The 14,288-nt window shown below is 37.8% G+C and overlaps 1 protein-coding gene across 1 annotated transcript in view; it reads left to right on the top strand.

Moving 5' to 3' along the window:
• The window catches only part of plcd3a (phospholipase C, delta 3a), a 36,335-nt gene extending 22,544 nt beyond the window's left edge, over nucleotides 1–13,791 (top strand). The window contains exons 3-15 of the mRNA XM_066641826.1: nucleotides 4,211–4,439; nucleotides 4,869–4,998; nucleotides 5,704–5,929; nucleotides 6,045–6,246; nucleotides 6,429–6,573; nucleotides 7,663–7,815; nucleotides 7,987–8,097; nucleotides 8,475–8,631; nucleotides 9,512–9,628; nucleotides 10,187–10,365; nucleotides 10,848–10,983; nucleotides 11,379–11,528; nucleotides 11,818–13,791. Of these exons, the coding sequence (XP_066497923.1) occupies nucleotides 4,211–4,439; nucleotides 4,869–4,998; nucleotides 5,704–5,929; nucleotides 6,045–6,246; nucleotides 6,429–6,573; nucleotides 7,663–7,815; nucleotides 7,987–8,097; nucleotides 8,475–8,631; nucleotides 9,512–9,628; nucleotides 10,187–10,365; nucleotides 10,848–10,983; nucleotides 11,379–11,528; nucleotides 11,818–11,948 (2,066 nt within the window). The 3' untranslated portion in view covers nucleotides 11,949–13,791. The remainder of the gene's footprint in view (nucleotides 1–4,210; nucleotides 4,440–4,868; nucleotides 4,999–5,703; nucleotides 5,930–6,044; nucleotides 6,247–6,428; nucleotides 6,574–7,662; nucleotides 7,816–7,986; nucleotides 8,098–8,474; nucleotides 8,632–9,511; nucleotides 9,629–10,186; nucleotides 10,366–10,847; nucleotides 10,984–11,378; nucleotides 11,529–11,817) is intronic.
• The last annotated feature ends 497 nt before the right edge of the window (nucleotides 13,792–14,288 follow it).

Raw genomic sequence — 14,288 nt, 5'->3', positions numbered from 1 at the left:
CTAATTGTTAGAGGACCTGGCTTGGCGCCAGAAGTGCCCGGGTGCTCGGGATGGATGCCCGCCACTCTGTGTGTGTGTTCACAGCCCCTAGGGCACTTGTGTGTGTGTGTGTGTGTGTGTGTGTGTGTGCGTGTGTGTGTTTTCAATGTCACAGATGGGTTAAATGTGAAAGACACATTTTGTTGTACAAGGACAAATAATTGCATATTATCATTATGTTATTAAGGTGTAGAAGAAAAAAATGTTTTAAGGTTTATCTATTTAGTTGTTTGGCTCAGAACAGTGTAAAAGTCCACAAAAACAAGTAGACATTCCCAATTCCATAAGTTGCATCAATATTTCTTGTCTGGGTAAATTCATTTATAAAATGTAGTGATGTCATGTGTAAAAATTACATAATCCCAGTTTCCTATGTAATATAAATCCTGTCAGACCAGGGCTATAAAATAATGAACTGTTTATTTGGAGGAGTGAGACCTACAGGAAATTGAGTGCATTTAAATAGAGTTTACAATTTAATGACTGCAGAAAATCAGATTGTTAGTCATCTGATCATACACATGCACTTGGTTAATCAAATAAAGGAAAACAGTTTTCAAGAATAATGAGATGTAAAAGGTTTTTGTAAAAATAGAGCACTTAAAGAATACTATATTATGTCATAGAGTGTGGAGTTATTAAAAGGTGTGTGAAAAAAAAAACTTACCTGGAGATCCTTCCAGTGGGTAGGGGAAGGAGAGGTTCTGGGGTAAGGCCGGCGGAAACAGGAACCAGTTGAGAGGATCCAACAATGACGAATGAGGAGTAATGGGGAGTTGGGGGTAAAAAGGAGAAAGAACAATGTTATAATAGAATGAGAATTATTTTATAATGGCATACTGTTATGTGATTGTGAAAATATGTTGCAACAATATTTAGTACTGTTCTGTAGTGTGTTGATATTACAGTTCACCCACTAGTAGCCCCTAATACCCCAGTAGTAGTTCACCCATTGTAATAAAATAATACATTTAAACAAACTTAAAATATGAACCTCTGATGAACATATAGCTGAGCTGATACACAACTAACTACATGTGAGAATTTTCAGGCACATTTCAATACGCAAGTTCCAGGTGATCATTTTGGGGGGGGGGGGGGTGTTGACCAGCAGGCAGTGGGACTGAGGACTCTTATGAATAATGTGAGCAACAACATCTCTTTATGTTGTTTTTTTTGTGGTTGTACATTCGTTGTTTGTACAGAACCAATTAAACCCATACCAAACTCTTGTAATATTTAATAAAATGTATTTTCCATATATTCTAAAATGCACACTAATTAATGTTTTCAAATGAGAGATAAATCTCCAAACAGTTATCCATTTTAAATCAGGTCAGGTCAATATCTATGAAATACACCAGAAAAGTTGTGGTAAATGTTTAGCCCAAAATATATATAAATAATTAAAATAAATTTTGTGAAACATTTAAGAAGAACAATATATTAACATAATAATTTGACTTAAGAACTACAATATATTGTTTATAATAATGTATTGTTTATAATAATAAAAAGAAGAAGAATCAGACTTAAGAAGAACAATATATTGCACCGCTGCTAAAGCAGCAGTCGCAACATAATAAAAGTAGGCTGCCTGGATACTTGTAAGATTAATCCATTCTGTTTAAAAATTTGATTAAAATGCAAAAGTTTTTTGTAATTTTAGCACTGTATTACACATTTTAAAATAAATGTAGTACTAAATAACATGTTAAAGTAAATGTCTGTAAAATAATTATTATTTAACTCAAATATTGTGTAATTTTGAGACAACAGTGATGATTTAAACATGTAATTTAATTACATACTATATGTTATATACATTAGATTTAATAGCTCCTGTGCAAAATTAAAGAATCGATTTTTAGGTATCAGACAAACCTAGGCTTATATAATACCTTTAGAGAAATTATAAATTGGATTTTAGGCCAAATGATTCAATTATGTCTCTTTCTTTGCAGTCTAAGTAGTGCTGATTGCTGGGATGTTCAGGGGTCAGACACGTTTTAAGTAAATACTGTGGCCTGTGTGTAGAGAGCTTTGTGGAAATATATGGCTAGCACATTTGGCACCCCATTCAGCCACAGCCTTCAGCTGCCAAAACATGTACTCTCTTCTAGTATTAATACCTACAAACTCTTCAGATAAATTTAGATAAACGCTATTGTCAGCTGACTGTCAGCCCACTCAAATACTACACGTACAGCTGATAATCACCTGCATGTTATCGCAAACATGCGTGCAACAAGTTTATAACAAGTTAAATACTTTACATTTTTAGGAACGCCAATACACACAATATCTGGGTTTTTTATTATTATTATTATCAGGAACACTCCACTCTGCAACTCAGAATTTCATATGTACTTGTTAGAAAGTTATGTAAACTCAAACTAATATTAAACATAGGTTTGCAAAGGGGTGGAAAATTTCAGATACATTTCCAGTAAATTACCTTTAACATTCCATGGGAACTTCAGCTTGGAAACTTAAATATTCCAAATTTTGGGAACTTTGGGAATTTATGGAGATTTATTGGAATTAATAGGAAATACTGGATAATTTAAAGGAACTATATACACTCATCAGTGTACCCTTTTTTTGTCAAAAGCAGACATGAAGGCATAACAATACAAATAACTATGACACGTGATGTCATAGTTGATGCGCATGGCATTTTTCTGTTGAATAAAATGACAAAGTATAAAAACACTAAAGGTAATTGTCTTCAAAATGTTATATAAATAATTAATAAGTATTAATTCTTGGTTAAGGACTGGCGCCCCCTCCAGGGTGTATTCCCGCCTTATGCCCAATGATTCCAGGTAGGCTCTGGATCCACCGCGACCCTGAATTGGATAAACGGTTACAGATAATAAATGAATGAATGAATTCTTGGTTAAGGACTGGCGCCCCCTCCAGGGTGTATTCCCGCCTTGCGCCCAATGATTCCAGGGAGGCTCTGGACCCACCGTGACCCTGACTTGGAGCGGTTACAGATAATGAATGAATGAATGAATAATTCTTGGTTGCAGAAACCTGTTGAGGCAAAAAATATAGGTAGCTAGCATTGGGAAGCTAACCTCTCTGCTTTTCTGATTTATCAGATAGCAAGCATCTGTGAGCTTACACCTTGATTTAATAGTTGCTTAAATGTTTCAGTGCCGTTACTGTCAATACAAATATGAACCTCATCAAAACTTTAGGTAGTCCTTTGGTCCAAATGTGTGCTTTAAGTAGGTGAGTGTCAGGTTTCTAGAAATCATCTGGACATATGCTGTACATGTGATGAAGGAATGAACAGTGTGTAATGTGCCATGTGCCTGGGATTGAGGAACAGCTTTGCTGTTTAACTGTTTTGGTATCATATCTAATTATTTTAGCCAAGATTTTGCTTCAGTATATTTTTCACCAACAATATGTAAGTTTCTCACATTTAGCTTTGAATATTCCCATTTTATTCACATTAATTCCCATTAATTACCAATTAATTGCCATTAATTCCAATGGTAATTTTCCCAACTTTGAAAATTTGGCAGATGGTTTTATACAGCGTAAAATAACTTTTCTAACATAGTGTATTTACCAAAGCATTGAATCAAACACTATTCTTCTGTATAGAAACAGATTTATTACCCAGTACCTGGTATTAACCCCTGAGCTGCACCAGCCGATAACAGCTAATGTAAACCAGTAAATGTTTGTAAAGAAAAGTTGACTTCAGCTGCAGAACAGAGCTGGTGAATAAAGGCCAGAATAATTGCCAGAATATAAATAACTGAAGTGTGGAAACACACACTGTTTCTCTCTTAAAACACACAGTTCCAGGAAAACCGATTAAATGGTTTCTTTCAAGTCATACAGTCTTTACTGCAGAGGCTTAGATGTGGCTTTTTAGGAACATTGTGGATGTTTTTTTTAAACAGTCAATTTTTACAAGATACGAGAAATCAAGACTCATCTTTCATCAAACAAATGCGCACACATACACACAAATACACTTCACATTTGCTCCCTGTACTTATTATGATATATAAAGTTTTAAACAGCCTGACTCTGTCCTATATCAGTTTATAATAGAATATTGTTGTAAAACTGTCTGTCTCTCTCTCTCGCTCTCGCTCTCTCTCTCTCTCTCTCTCTCTCTCTCTCTCTCTCTCTCTCTCAGTCTGTGTGACCGAGGTGGAGTGTGTAAGGGAAGGCTGTCAGTCGGAGTGTTTACGCCGGTTGTCCGGGTCTGTTCCTGACGCTCAGTGTTTTACATTGGTGTTTCGAGATGGGAGGAAGAGTCTGGATCTATGCTGCTCATCTCCGGAGGAGGCAAAGTGTTGGGTCCGTGGCATCCGTACACTCAAAGACCGTGTCTCCAACATGAGTCAGAAAGAAAAACTTGACCAATATCCTTCACCAATAATCATAGCATAGCAATGTGATAGAAACTCTATAGGTCAGTGACTTGCAAAGTAGAAGACAGTATTTCACTTGCGTTGTTCTCTGAAAGTGTGAGGAAAAAGAGAGATAAGTGTACTAATAAATACGTATGACAAGTGTTCTAAATCACTGCACAATGCAAGACAGTGAGTAGTTGCAACAGAACCTCTATAAAATTAAACTATAATTTTTGAATGGAAATTAATGAAACAAGAATTTTCCCAAATAATTCAGGATTTATATTGTTCAATCCATTGTGAGTAAAGGGCAGCATATATTTTCATATTCTATAATAAATAAATTATTAAATAAATATAGAAAAGAACAATGTGTGTTTATGGAGAATGTACAAGTTGAAATTGGATTGGAGCGTTGTTGTCCTTAACTGCACTCACTTGGATCAGAAGCTATCTGAGACGAGCTGATCTGAACCAAGATGGGAAAATGAGTTACGACGAGATCAAACACCTGCTCCAGATGATCAACATAGATCTGAATGAACAGTATGCACGCAGCCTCTTTAAGGTCTGTGTGTGTGTGTGTGTGTGTGAGACAGAGAGAGAGAGAGAGAGAGAGAGATGGGCCATATGTTTGGATGTTATTATTGAATGTAGTGTAGGGTTTCAGAAACTTTCTGCTGGAATGTTTGTCTTCAGTCTGTCTTTAATTACAAACCTCCCCCTCTCTCTCTTTCTGGGCAGGAGGGATAAGTGGGCCCCTGCTATCAAATCTTGATAGAGGTCCTCTGCTCTCTGTATCATGTCTCAGTCTGGCCTACTGCAATGAAAAACAGTTTACAGTGAATGTGATGTATCTGCATGTGTTTAACAATTTGCAGTGTATTTAAAACACGATCCCAGAGAGATATGTACTACATATGTGATACATCTTGATGCATAATCTAAAAGTAGCAATTGAGATGCATATAATTTGCAGTGTTACTGCTGATAATATTTATCTGTAATATTCAGAAGTATTTGCCTATTTTTTTTTTTTTTGAAAGTTTTAATGTAAGAAATTTAAATGTAAAATCTTGCATGTCTAATCGTTGCTATCTGTATTCCACTGGTGTGCAAATAGTTTCAAAAGACATGTTGTGTTTGCAAATTGTACCAAAATAACCAAAAACAAGGTCAGATTTAACCCCTTAAACATTGCATCATGTGTGTGCTTTTTTACATATAGTCAGTCTCTTTTTTTTGTAATTCTCACTCTTTCTGTGAAATATAGAAATGTGACAAGTCATGTGACGGGCGTCTGGATCATGTGGAGATTGAGGAGTTTTGTCGGGAGTTGTTGCGGAGGCCAGAGCTGGATGCTGTGTTCCGTCACTACTCCAGTAACGGCTGTGTGCTGTCCACTTTAGAACTGAGAGATTTCCTGGGTGACCAGGGCGAGGACGCCTCACTGAGCCATGCCCAGAATCTCATCCTCACTTTTGAACTTAACGACTGGGGTACACACACAAACACACACACACACTCACACACAAACACATTTTCTGTGCAGTGTATTCCTCTCATAGAACTTCTGCTTGTATTTCATAGAATGCTTCTGCTTGTTTCATTCAGCCCAGAAGAACCTGTTTATGACTCAGAATGGCTTCACCTTATACATGCTGTCCCGAGAAAATGATGTGGTTAACCCAGATCACACACACATCCATCAGGATATGAAGCACCCACTCGCCCACTACTACATATCCTCATCACACAACACCTACCTCACCAAAGACCAGGTGACCAGCGAGAGCAGCACAGAGCCCTACATCAGGTACAACACACAGGCACACACAGAGAAGAAAAATATGTGTACCCCACTAAAGTGTATATTGATTTACGCATGCAACGTGTACTACACAAATACATTAATTTTATGCTCCCTATATTGTTATTAATTTTATATCCCTATATAGTTGTTTTTGTTGAACAATCACTACAAAACTGTGTGTTCAGGGCTCTAAATCAGGGGTGCCGCTGTGTGGAGCTGGATTGTTGGGACGGTGATAAAGGAGAGCCTGTAATCTGTCATGGACACACACTCACTTCAAAAATTCCCTTCAAGGAAGTCATAGAAACCATTGCACAATACGCCTTCAAGGTGAGGGCAAACAAGCACACTCTTTCTGTGTATGTGCATCTCGCATTTTTGTGTTTGTATCCATGAGCTACTACTAGTGTGAACTTTGTGCAATACCTAGTTGTGTGTGTTAATGTGTGTTAATTTGTGTAGCAGGTGAGTTTGGCCAGTATTGTTTATGTTAATATTTTAATAACTTATGTTAATAATTAAGTTTTTGAAAGAAGTAACATATCTTGAAAAAAGTGTTGGTGGCAATTAGCTTTGAATAAAGTAGTATAAAATTAAAGCAGAAATATTTGAAAACGTTCTGTGAGTGTTAATTTAAAAACTAGGCAGAATATTCATCATTTATTCAGTGTCTGTAACCGCTTATCCAGTTCAGGGTCATGGTGGGTCTGGAGCCTACCCAGAATCATTGAGCATAAGGCAGTAACACACCCTGGAGGGGGCACCAGTCCTTCACAGGTTGATACATACTCACTATGAAAACTTTTGAGTCGCAAGTCCACGTACCAATGTGTGTTTTTGGACCATGGGAAGAAATCGGAGCACCCAGAGGAAACACACACAGAAACAGGGAGAACACACCACACTCCTCACAGTCACCCACGTGGAGGAAACCCACGCAGACACAGGGAGAACACACCACACTCCTCACAGACAGTCACCCGGAGGAAATCCATGCAGACACAGGGAGAACACACCATACTCCTCACAGACAGTCACCCGGAAGAAACCTACGTGGACACAGGGAGAACACACCACACTCCTCACAGACAGTCACCCGGAGGAAACCCACGCAGAGACAGAGAGAACACACAACACTCCTCACAGACAGTCACCTAGAGGAAACCCACGCAGACACAGGGAGAACACACCAAACTCCTCACAGTCACCAGGAGCAGGAATGGAACTCACAACCTCCAGGTCTCTGGAGCTGTGTGACTGCGACACTACCTGCTGCACCACCATGCACCGCCCCCTAGGCAGAATAGTTATTTAGTTATATAGTTAGTAATATTTAGTTTTTTTTTCTTTTATTATTGAGCATGGGAGATTAAAATCTTGGATGAAGTTTTGATTCTCTGTCATTCTGAATCTTTCCAGGCATCTCCATATCCTCTGATCCTTTCTTTGGAGAATCATTGTTGTGTGGAGCAGCAGGCTGTCATGGCACACCACCTTCGCTCCATACTGGGTTCGGCCCTCCTCACCAAACCAATCAGTAACCAGCCACTTAAACAGCTACCATCACCAGAGGTGCACATCTTTCTCCCTCTCTCCCGCCCTTGTTCTCTCTCTCTCTCTCTCTCTCTTTATCTCTCACACACACACTTACAAATATAAACAAGTAATGCTTATCTACATGTGCTAAGACGGTAAATCACAGTTAGTAGCAGTAACATGTGAGGATGTCTCTAAAATCCGCAGGAGCTGAAGGGACGAATCCTGGTGAAGGGAAAGAAGCTGTCTGCTGGTTTACTAGGAAAGACAAATAGCTCTGCCAGCTTCTCCTCCACCTCAGAGGAGGATCCTGGGAAAGTGAGTTCCCTTGACACTGTGGTCCAATTCATTAATAAATCCCTAGAAAATTGTAAGTATATAATGTGCTAGAAACAAATTTGCCTCATTGAATTTCAGTCCACTTATGCTTTGCGAAACAGAAGTATTATGTCAAAGAAGATTTGAAAAATAATATGGCATGTTTGAAAATGTGAATAGATTTAAATGTGTTCAAATGCTATCTCAGTGTGTTCTGATACAAAATAAGTAAATTTTCTGTTAATTTTAAAGAAAATACTTCAGATTCAAGACGGACTAAAAAGTTCCTGCCGGTGTTTCAACTATAATAATTTCGTTCACTGTTCTGAAATAGTTAAGTGTGATTGTGTGTCTACGTTATATTTCTCCTTCCCTAGCTATCAGGTTCTTCTAAGCTAAGTCCTGAGTTGTCAGATCTGGTGGTCTATTGTAGCAGTGTGCCTTTTAGTGGATTTGAGTCTGCCAAACAGAAACCCCCCAGTGAGATGTCTTCATTCTCTGAGAATGAAGCCCTCAAATTTATCAAGGAATCAGGTGAGATACAATGAGCAAATCATGGTAAATATTGGATAATATGGAGTATTAGTTACTAAAGTATAAATCTAAAGATTAATAACTGGATACGACAGCAGTTTGAAGGCTGGTTCACACTACTGCTATGATTTTACCAACAATTTTAATTGAAAGAGTTATTTCATAACTGGTGAAATTTAGAGAAGTATGATTTATGTCATTAAAAGCAGAAAATGTAAGTGTACAGAATAGTGAACTATAAAACACAGTGACTGGAATAGTGAAGTGTACAGAATACTCAAGGGTCTGAAACACTGAAGTGAATGGATAGCTGTGCTCCTACAAATTTCAAATGAGGGTTGCACTCTGAGTTTAGGATGCTTTCTCCAACAACTTGGCCTCTGCACATTTTTGTTTTCCCTGCTTTAAGACTGACAGAGTAAAACCACTTTAACACATTTTTACTCTATTTTAGTAGGCCTGATTGTTGAAAAACAGTATAACAGTACAATCATGAACTATAATTGGTCATCAAGCTTACAAGCGATCTAACAATTATGTAATAATTAATACAGGCCACATTACAATATTTCAAGCAAGGACACACATGCTTGCTACTTGGAGAAATGAGGGGTAAAGAGTGTAGCATAGACAGCAAGTACTTGGAGAAATGAGGGGTAACAACTAAAATTTTAGTTGTCACCCCTCATTTCTCCAAGTACTTGCTGTCTATGCTACACTCTTTGTGCATGCACATTTCAAAAAGGCTATTCAGTCATTCTGTCACTCACTCACTTAAGGAATCCTGTTCTATGACGGACTGCTATCTTGTTCCAGCAGTGATTATTTTTATTTATACCATGTACTGATTTCTTATATGTACATTTTCTGCCTCTGTTAGGAAAGCTCTTTGTAAGACACAACAGCAGGTGTCTGAGCCGGATTTACCCATCAGGCCAGAGGCTGCAGTCCTCCAACTATGACCCACAGGACATGTGGAATGGAGGCTGCCATATGGGTATGTATAAAACTGAACATTCATATAAAATCTGTATTTATTTTCAACATAAATCATAGCTTCATATAATTGGTGTTTTAGTGAGAACATAATCATGTTTCTAAGGTATGTTTGTGTAAAATATTATTACTAAAGGCAGTTGGATATTCTGTTTTAATAAATGATTTCCCCAGTTTAAATTCACAGTCCATAGCACAGATCACAAAAATCCACAGGCAGTTTGACAACAAGCAAATTGTACTTTAATTCACAAAAAAAAAAAAAAGTCAGTCAGTTGGTAAAGTGTAGTAACACCAAAAACATCATCTAAAACCCTATCCTCCACTGCTTCCTGTCATCAGTGCTATCAAAAGTGCAAATTATTTAATATTACTGTGACATTTATATTTGTTGGTTAATATATGTATGAGTACATAAAGGGATTTCAGAAGGGGGCGGGTTTCTGGGTTCAAATCCCACTCTGGGTAACTGCTGTGACCCTGAACTTAATAGGCAGTTACAGACAATGAATGAATGAATGAAGGACTTGCAAGATGATACTGTTTATCTGTTTGTCAGTGGCTCTGAATTTCCAGACACCAGGAGAGCAGATGGATCTGAACCGTGGTCGTTTCCTGCCCAATGGTGGCTGTGGTTATGTGCTGAAACCGGACTTCCTGTGTCAGTCCAATGCAGATTTTGACCCTGAAAAAACAGGCAGAGGACCTGGACACATGCCCACCCAACTCACCATACGGGTCAGAAACACTCTATTTATGGCAAAAATCTATGCTGGATCTTCTAGAGCAGGGGTGCCCAACTCCAGTCCTGGAGGGCCGGTATCCAGCAAATTTTGGTTATACCTCTGCTCACACACACCTGAGTCAACTCATCTGTTAATTGCCAGGTTAAAGGGGTGTGTTTTAGCAGAGCAATCACCAAACTTTGCTGGATACCGGCCCTCCAGGACTGGAGTTGGGCACCCCTGTTCTAGAGCGAAATAGTCATGCATGGAGTTTAACATTTCACTTTGGATATTAACCACAGTTGATGCTTTGTTGATTGCACAATTCCTGGTTCACATCACCACATGTGCAATCAAATCACTGTGTATCATGTTCTTTAAATGTCAATGACTGCATTATGCAGCAATTTTGAAAAATCTGAAAAAAAACTTTTTAAAGAATTAAATTAGGAATATGAGGAAATTCAGCGGTGTTCCATTATGTACCTTCTACAGGTGATTTCTGCCCAGCAGTTACCTAAGATTAACCCAGACAAGCCAAACTCCATTGTGGACCCACAAGTTTGGGTGGAAATACATGGAGTGTCTATCGACAAAGCGCGTGCCAAAACCCATCACATCACCAACAATGGTAGGACCATCTCCATCTCTGTCTCTGGGTCATTATTTTCTTCATCTATCTGAGTTTTCAGAACCAGACTACACAACCTACAATCAGCAATTGCTTAAAGCTTTGAAAACTTTATGCTGTGCTGCAAAGCTAGCACTAATAACATTTGTTAGGTTTTAGGAAACCTGTCCTAATGGAGGTCCTATCAATGACATAACAATGAAGCCAAACATTAGAGTGTTAGTATTGTATGCTATTTAAACATTCAGTCTGCCCCTTTTGAATGCCCTAATAGTTAATTACTGACTGTGAACCTTGAGCATGCCTTACTCACAAAGAGGTTTATGTTATTATACAAAGACGGCCTCCAAGCAAAACAAGAATTGTGTGTAATTAGTGTCTTATGGTCACTGCAGGTTTTAACCCACGCTGGGACAGCACTTTGAGCTTCCAGCTGCAGGTTCCAGAGCTGGCACTGGTACGTTTTGTGGTGGAGGATCATGACCACACTAGCAAGAACGACTTTGTCGGCCAGTTCACCATCCCCTTCACCAGCTTGCGCATAGGTATGTGTGCATGTTTGTGTTTGAATGCTATAAAGGACTATAACTCTCATACAGATGTATCTAAGCAGAGCTATTTTACACGTTTACACGTTGTCTGGATGTAAGCTATAAGTTTATGTTAGATTAGCCTTTTGATGCCTGGTGCATTAGCCTCATATATCCAGCACAAAACAAAGAAGCAAACATTGCACACTAAACAATATGAATGAATATATTTGGAGTAAAGGGAAAATTAAGTAGAGTTGATTCTTGCTTATTCCACTGCTATAAAATGGTCTCTAACCACCAGGTTACCGGCATATCCACTTGCTGAAAGCAGATGGCTCCAGCCTCTCTCCGGCCACACTCTTCATCCACGTGAAGGTCACAAGGAAAGGAGTCCACCTCAAAAATATTTCGGGACGCATGGGCAATGTTTGACTACGCCTGGCCTGAGCCAGGGGGACCCTGGATTTGAGAGCACCCTGCTGAGTGTAGAACTTTTGGATAGGGCTACAGAGCAGCAGAAACAGCCTGGCTCTACCATGCTCTCCCCAGAATGAGTCAAGAAGCCAATAATGAGCCACATACTGCCTGGATATACATCTCTGTCGCCAAGCCAGTGTGGCCAGGCAAGCTTTAGTACGGAGCTGAGACTTACCTGTTAGTGCTTCAATAGAAGTGAGCTTTGTTATGTGAAGAGATTTTCCTAAACCACTTTTCATGAAGAACCTAGTCTGCTAATCTGATAATTGCTGCTTTTTAGATAGGGATTTTAAAGCCTGATATTATTGTAATTTAACACTTATAATTAAGCTTACATTCAAATATTCATTATGTGCCACATAATAGACATGAAGTGCTGCTTATTTTGTATTTTCTTAAAGCTTAGTCATAAGTGTTTTACTGTGCCACTGTGAGAAGCTCTATATATTAGGTTTGTGTAAGTGTCTCTGAAGGTTTGTAGAGGCAGGCTCTTAACTGAAGTTGAAGACAGGCTGAAGAATGATGTTTGCATGTGAAGAAGAAGCTTCTGAAATGTGTTGAAAGAAAAAGTGAAGACTAGCAAATTGAGTTTAAATTCCGCCAAGTGTTTTGTTTCATAGGAATCTGATGCAGCAGGACAGCACTTTATAACAGGGAAGGGTAAGAGATACATGTGGTGTCTCAAAAGTAAGAGGAGAGTAAGAGAGAAGTAAGGAAACACCCATATAGAAAACAGTGAACTTGTTTTAGACACAAGCTGTGGGGGGTGGGGTCTAACAGCTCTCCCGTTTCCCCACAGCTTGCATCTAAAATGGGATCACTATAATTTATGTGGGTGTTTCTTAACTTCTACTTTTCTTTATATTGAGGCTCATTGTCTTAAGTATTCCAGTCTTTTTACTGAGTTGTTTTTATGACTATAACATATAAATAATGACTATAACGACATACGATGATGTATTGGTACTATAAATGTTTTCAAATAATCTGGAGAATCATCATTGAGCATCATCTACCATGAAACTGTGTTTTCAAAACATGCAACTTGATGCTGCCTAGTGTAAGTTTATTTTACACTTATCCTTAACAATGCCTTTACTCCTTACTTCTTTTTTTGTAAAAGTACTAAAAGTACACTTTGACTTCATATTGCAAATAATCTGGAGTAGTAGGAAAATAAACAAATTAAGCATAACAAAAAGTGCATTATAATACTTAATTAAAAGCACATTTGTGTAGTATTTATCTGAAAGTTTGTGGTTTTTGGTTATTTTCCTGACTTACTGATAAATCAGGAGGGACTGTCATAACTAGAAATCTACTTAAATACAGGAAGAATGCAGTCAAGACTATGAGATGGTGAAGGATTTACTCCACACATTAAGGACCTGAAGATGAACAATTAATTTACATTCATTACAAAGGTTTTGCAGTTGCTATTAGATATTTATTGTTCTCCATAAATATAATGTGCTGTTATTTTGTCTACAACAGTGATAAATCTATTGGGATCCATTTACTATAATATATTAATCAATAACCTCTCAGTATTAACTTTATACATTTTCATCCTTTCAGTGATGCAGATTAGAATTATTAGTTTTTTGCACGTCACGTCTTCATTTTTGTGAACTGATTTATATATCTGCTCTACTTGGTCTTGGGGACTTGGATGGCTTTAGCACCATCTTGTGGCCATAACAATCAAGCCATTCAGTAATGTTTCTAATTTCCATTTAAATTGGGAGACGTGTTCTTCGCTCAGAAATATAATAGAGACTAATCTCTATACTAATAACTAGACTAATAACTTCTATTGATGATGTTCATATAATAATATAACAAATAATAAAATATTATAATATGACTCCTTATGGTAAACACTTGTTATTCATTACAAGAGAAACTATTGTGCTTAAACTATATTGTGTAAACTCTGATTTGTGCTTCTGTGTCGAATCATTTGTATTTATGCATTGAAACATTTTAATAGTAATTATATTTTTAATAGTATTTAAAGATGAACTCTTACGCCCCCTCCAGGGTGTGTTCCAGCCTTGCGCCTCGTGATTCCGGGTAGGCACCGGACCCACCGCAACCCTGAACTGGATAAGGATTACAGATAATGAATAAATGCATGATTAACTCTTAAACTGTAGACGATGATCATCGTTTATTTAATTCAATTATACAATCAGTTAGATTCAGTATATTTCTGGAAACAGTAGTTCGGAAAGTCATATTTATGTTTCCATTTTTTCAATTTATTGAATCAACATTTTTTTTGGGACATTT

This window comes from Hoplias malabaricus, chromosome 13 (genome assembly GCF_029633855.1).
Source record: "Hoplias malabaricus isolate fHopMal1 chromosome 13, fHopMal1.hap1, whole genome shotgun sequence".
NCBI classification, from domain to species: Eukaryota; Metazoa; Chordata; class Actinopteri; order Characiformes; family Erythrinidae; genus Hoplias; species Hoplias malabaricus.
The sequence above is the reverse complement of the archived record's forward strand: the minus strand, read 5'-3'. Positions and strand labels throughout refer to the sequence as shown.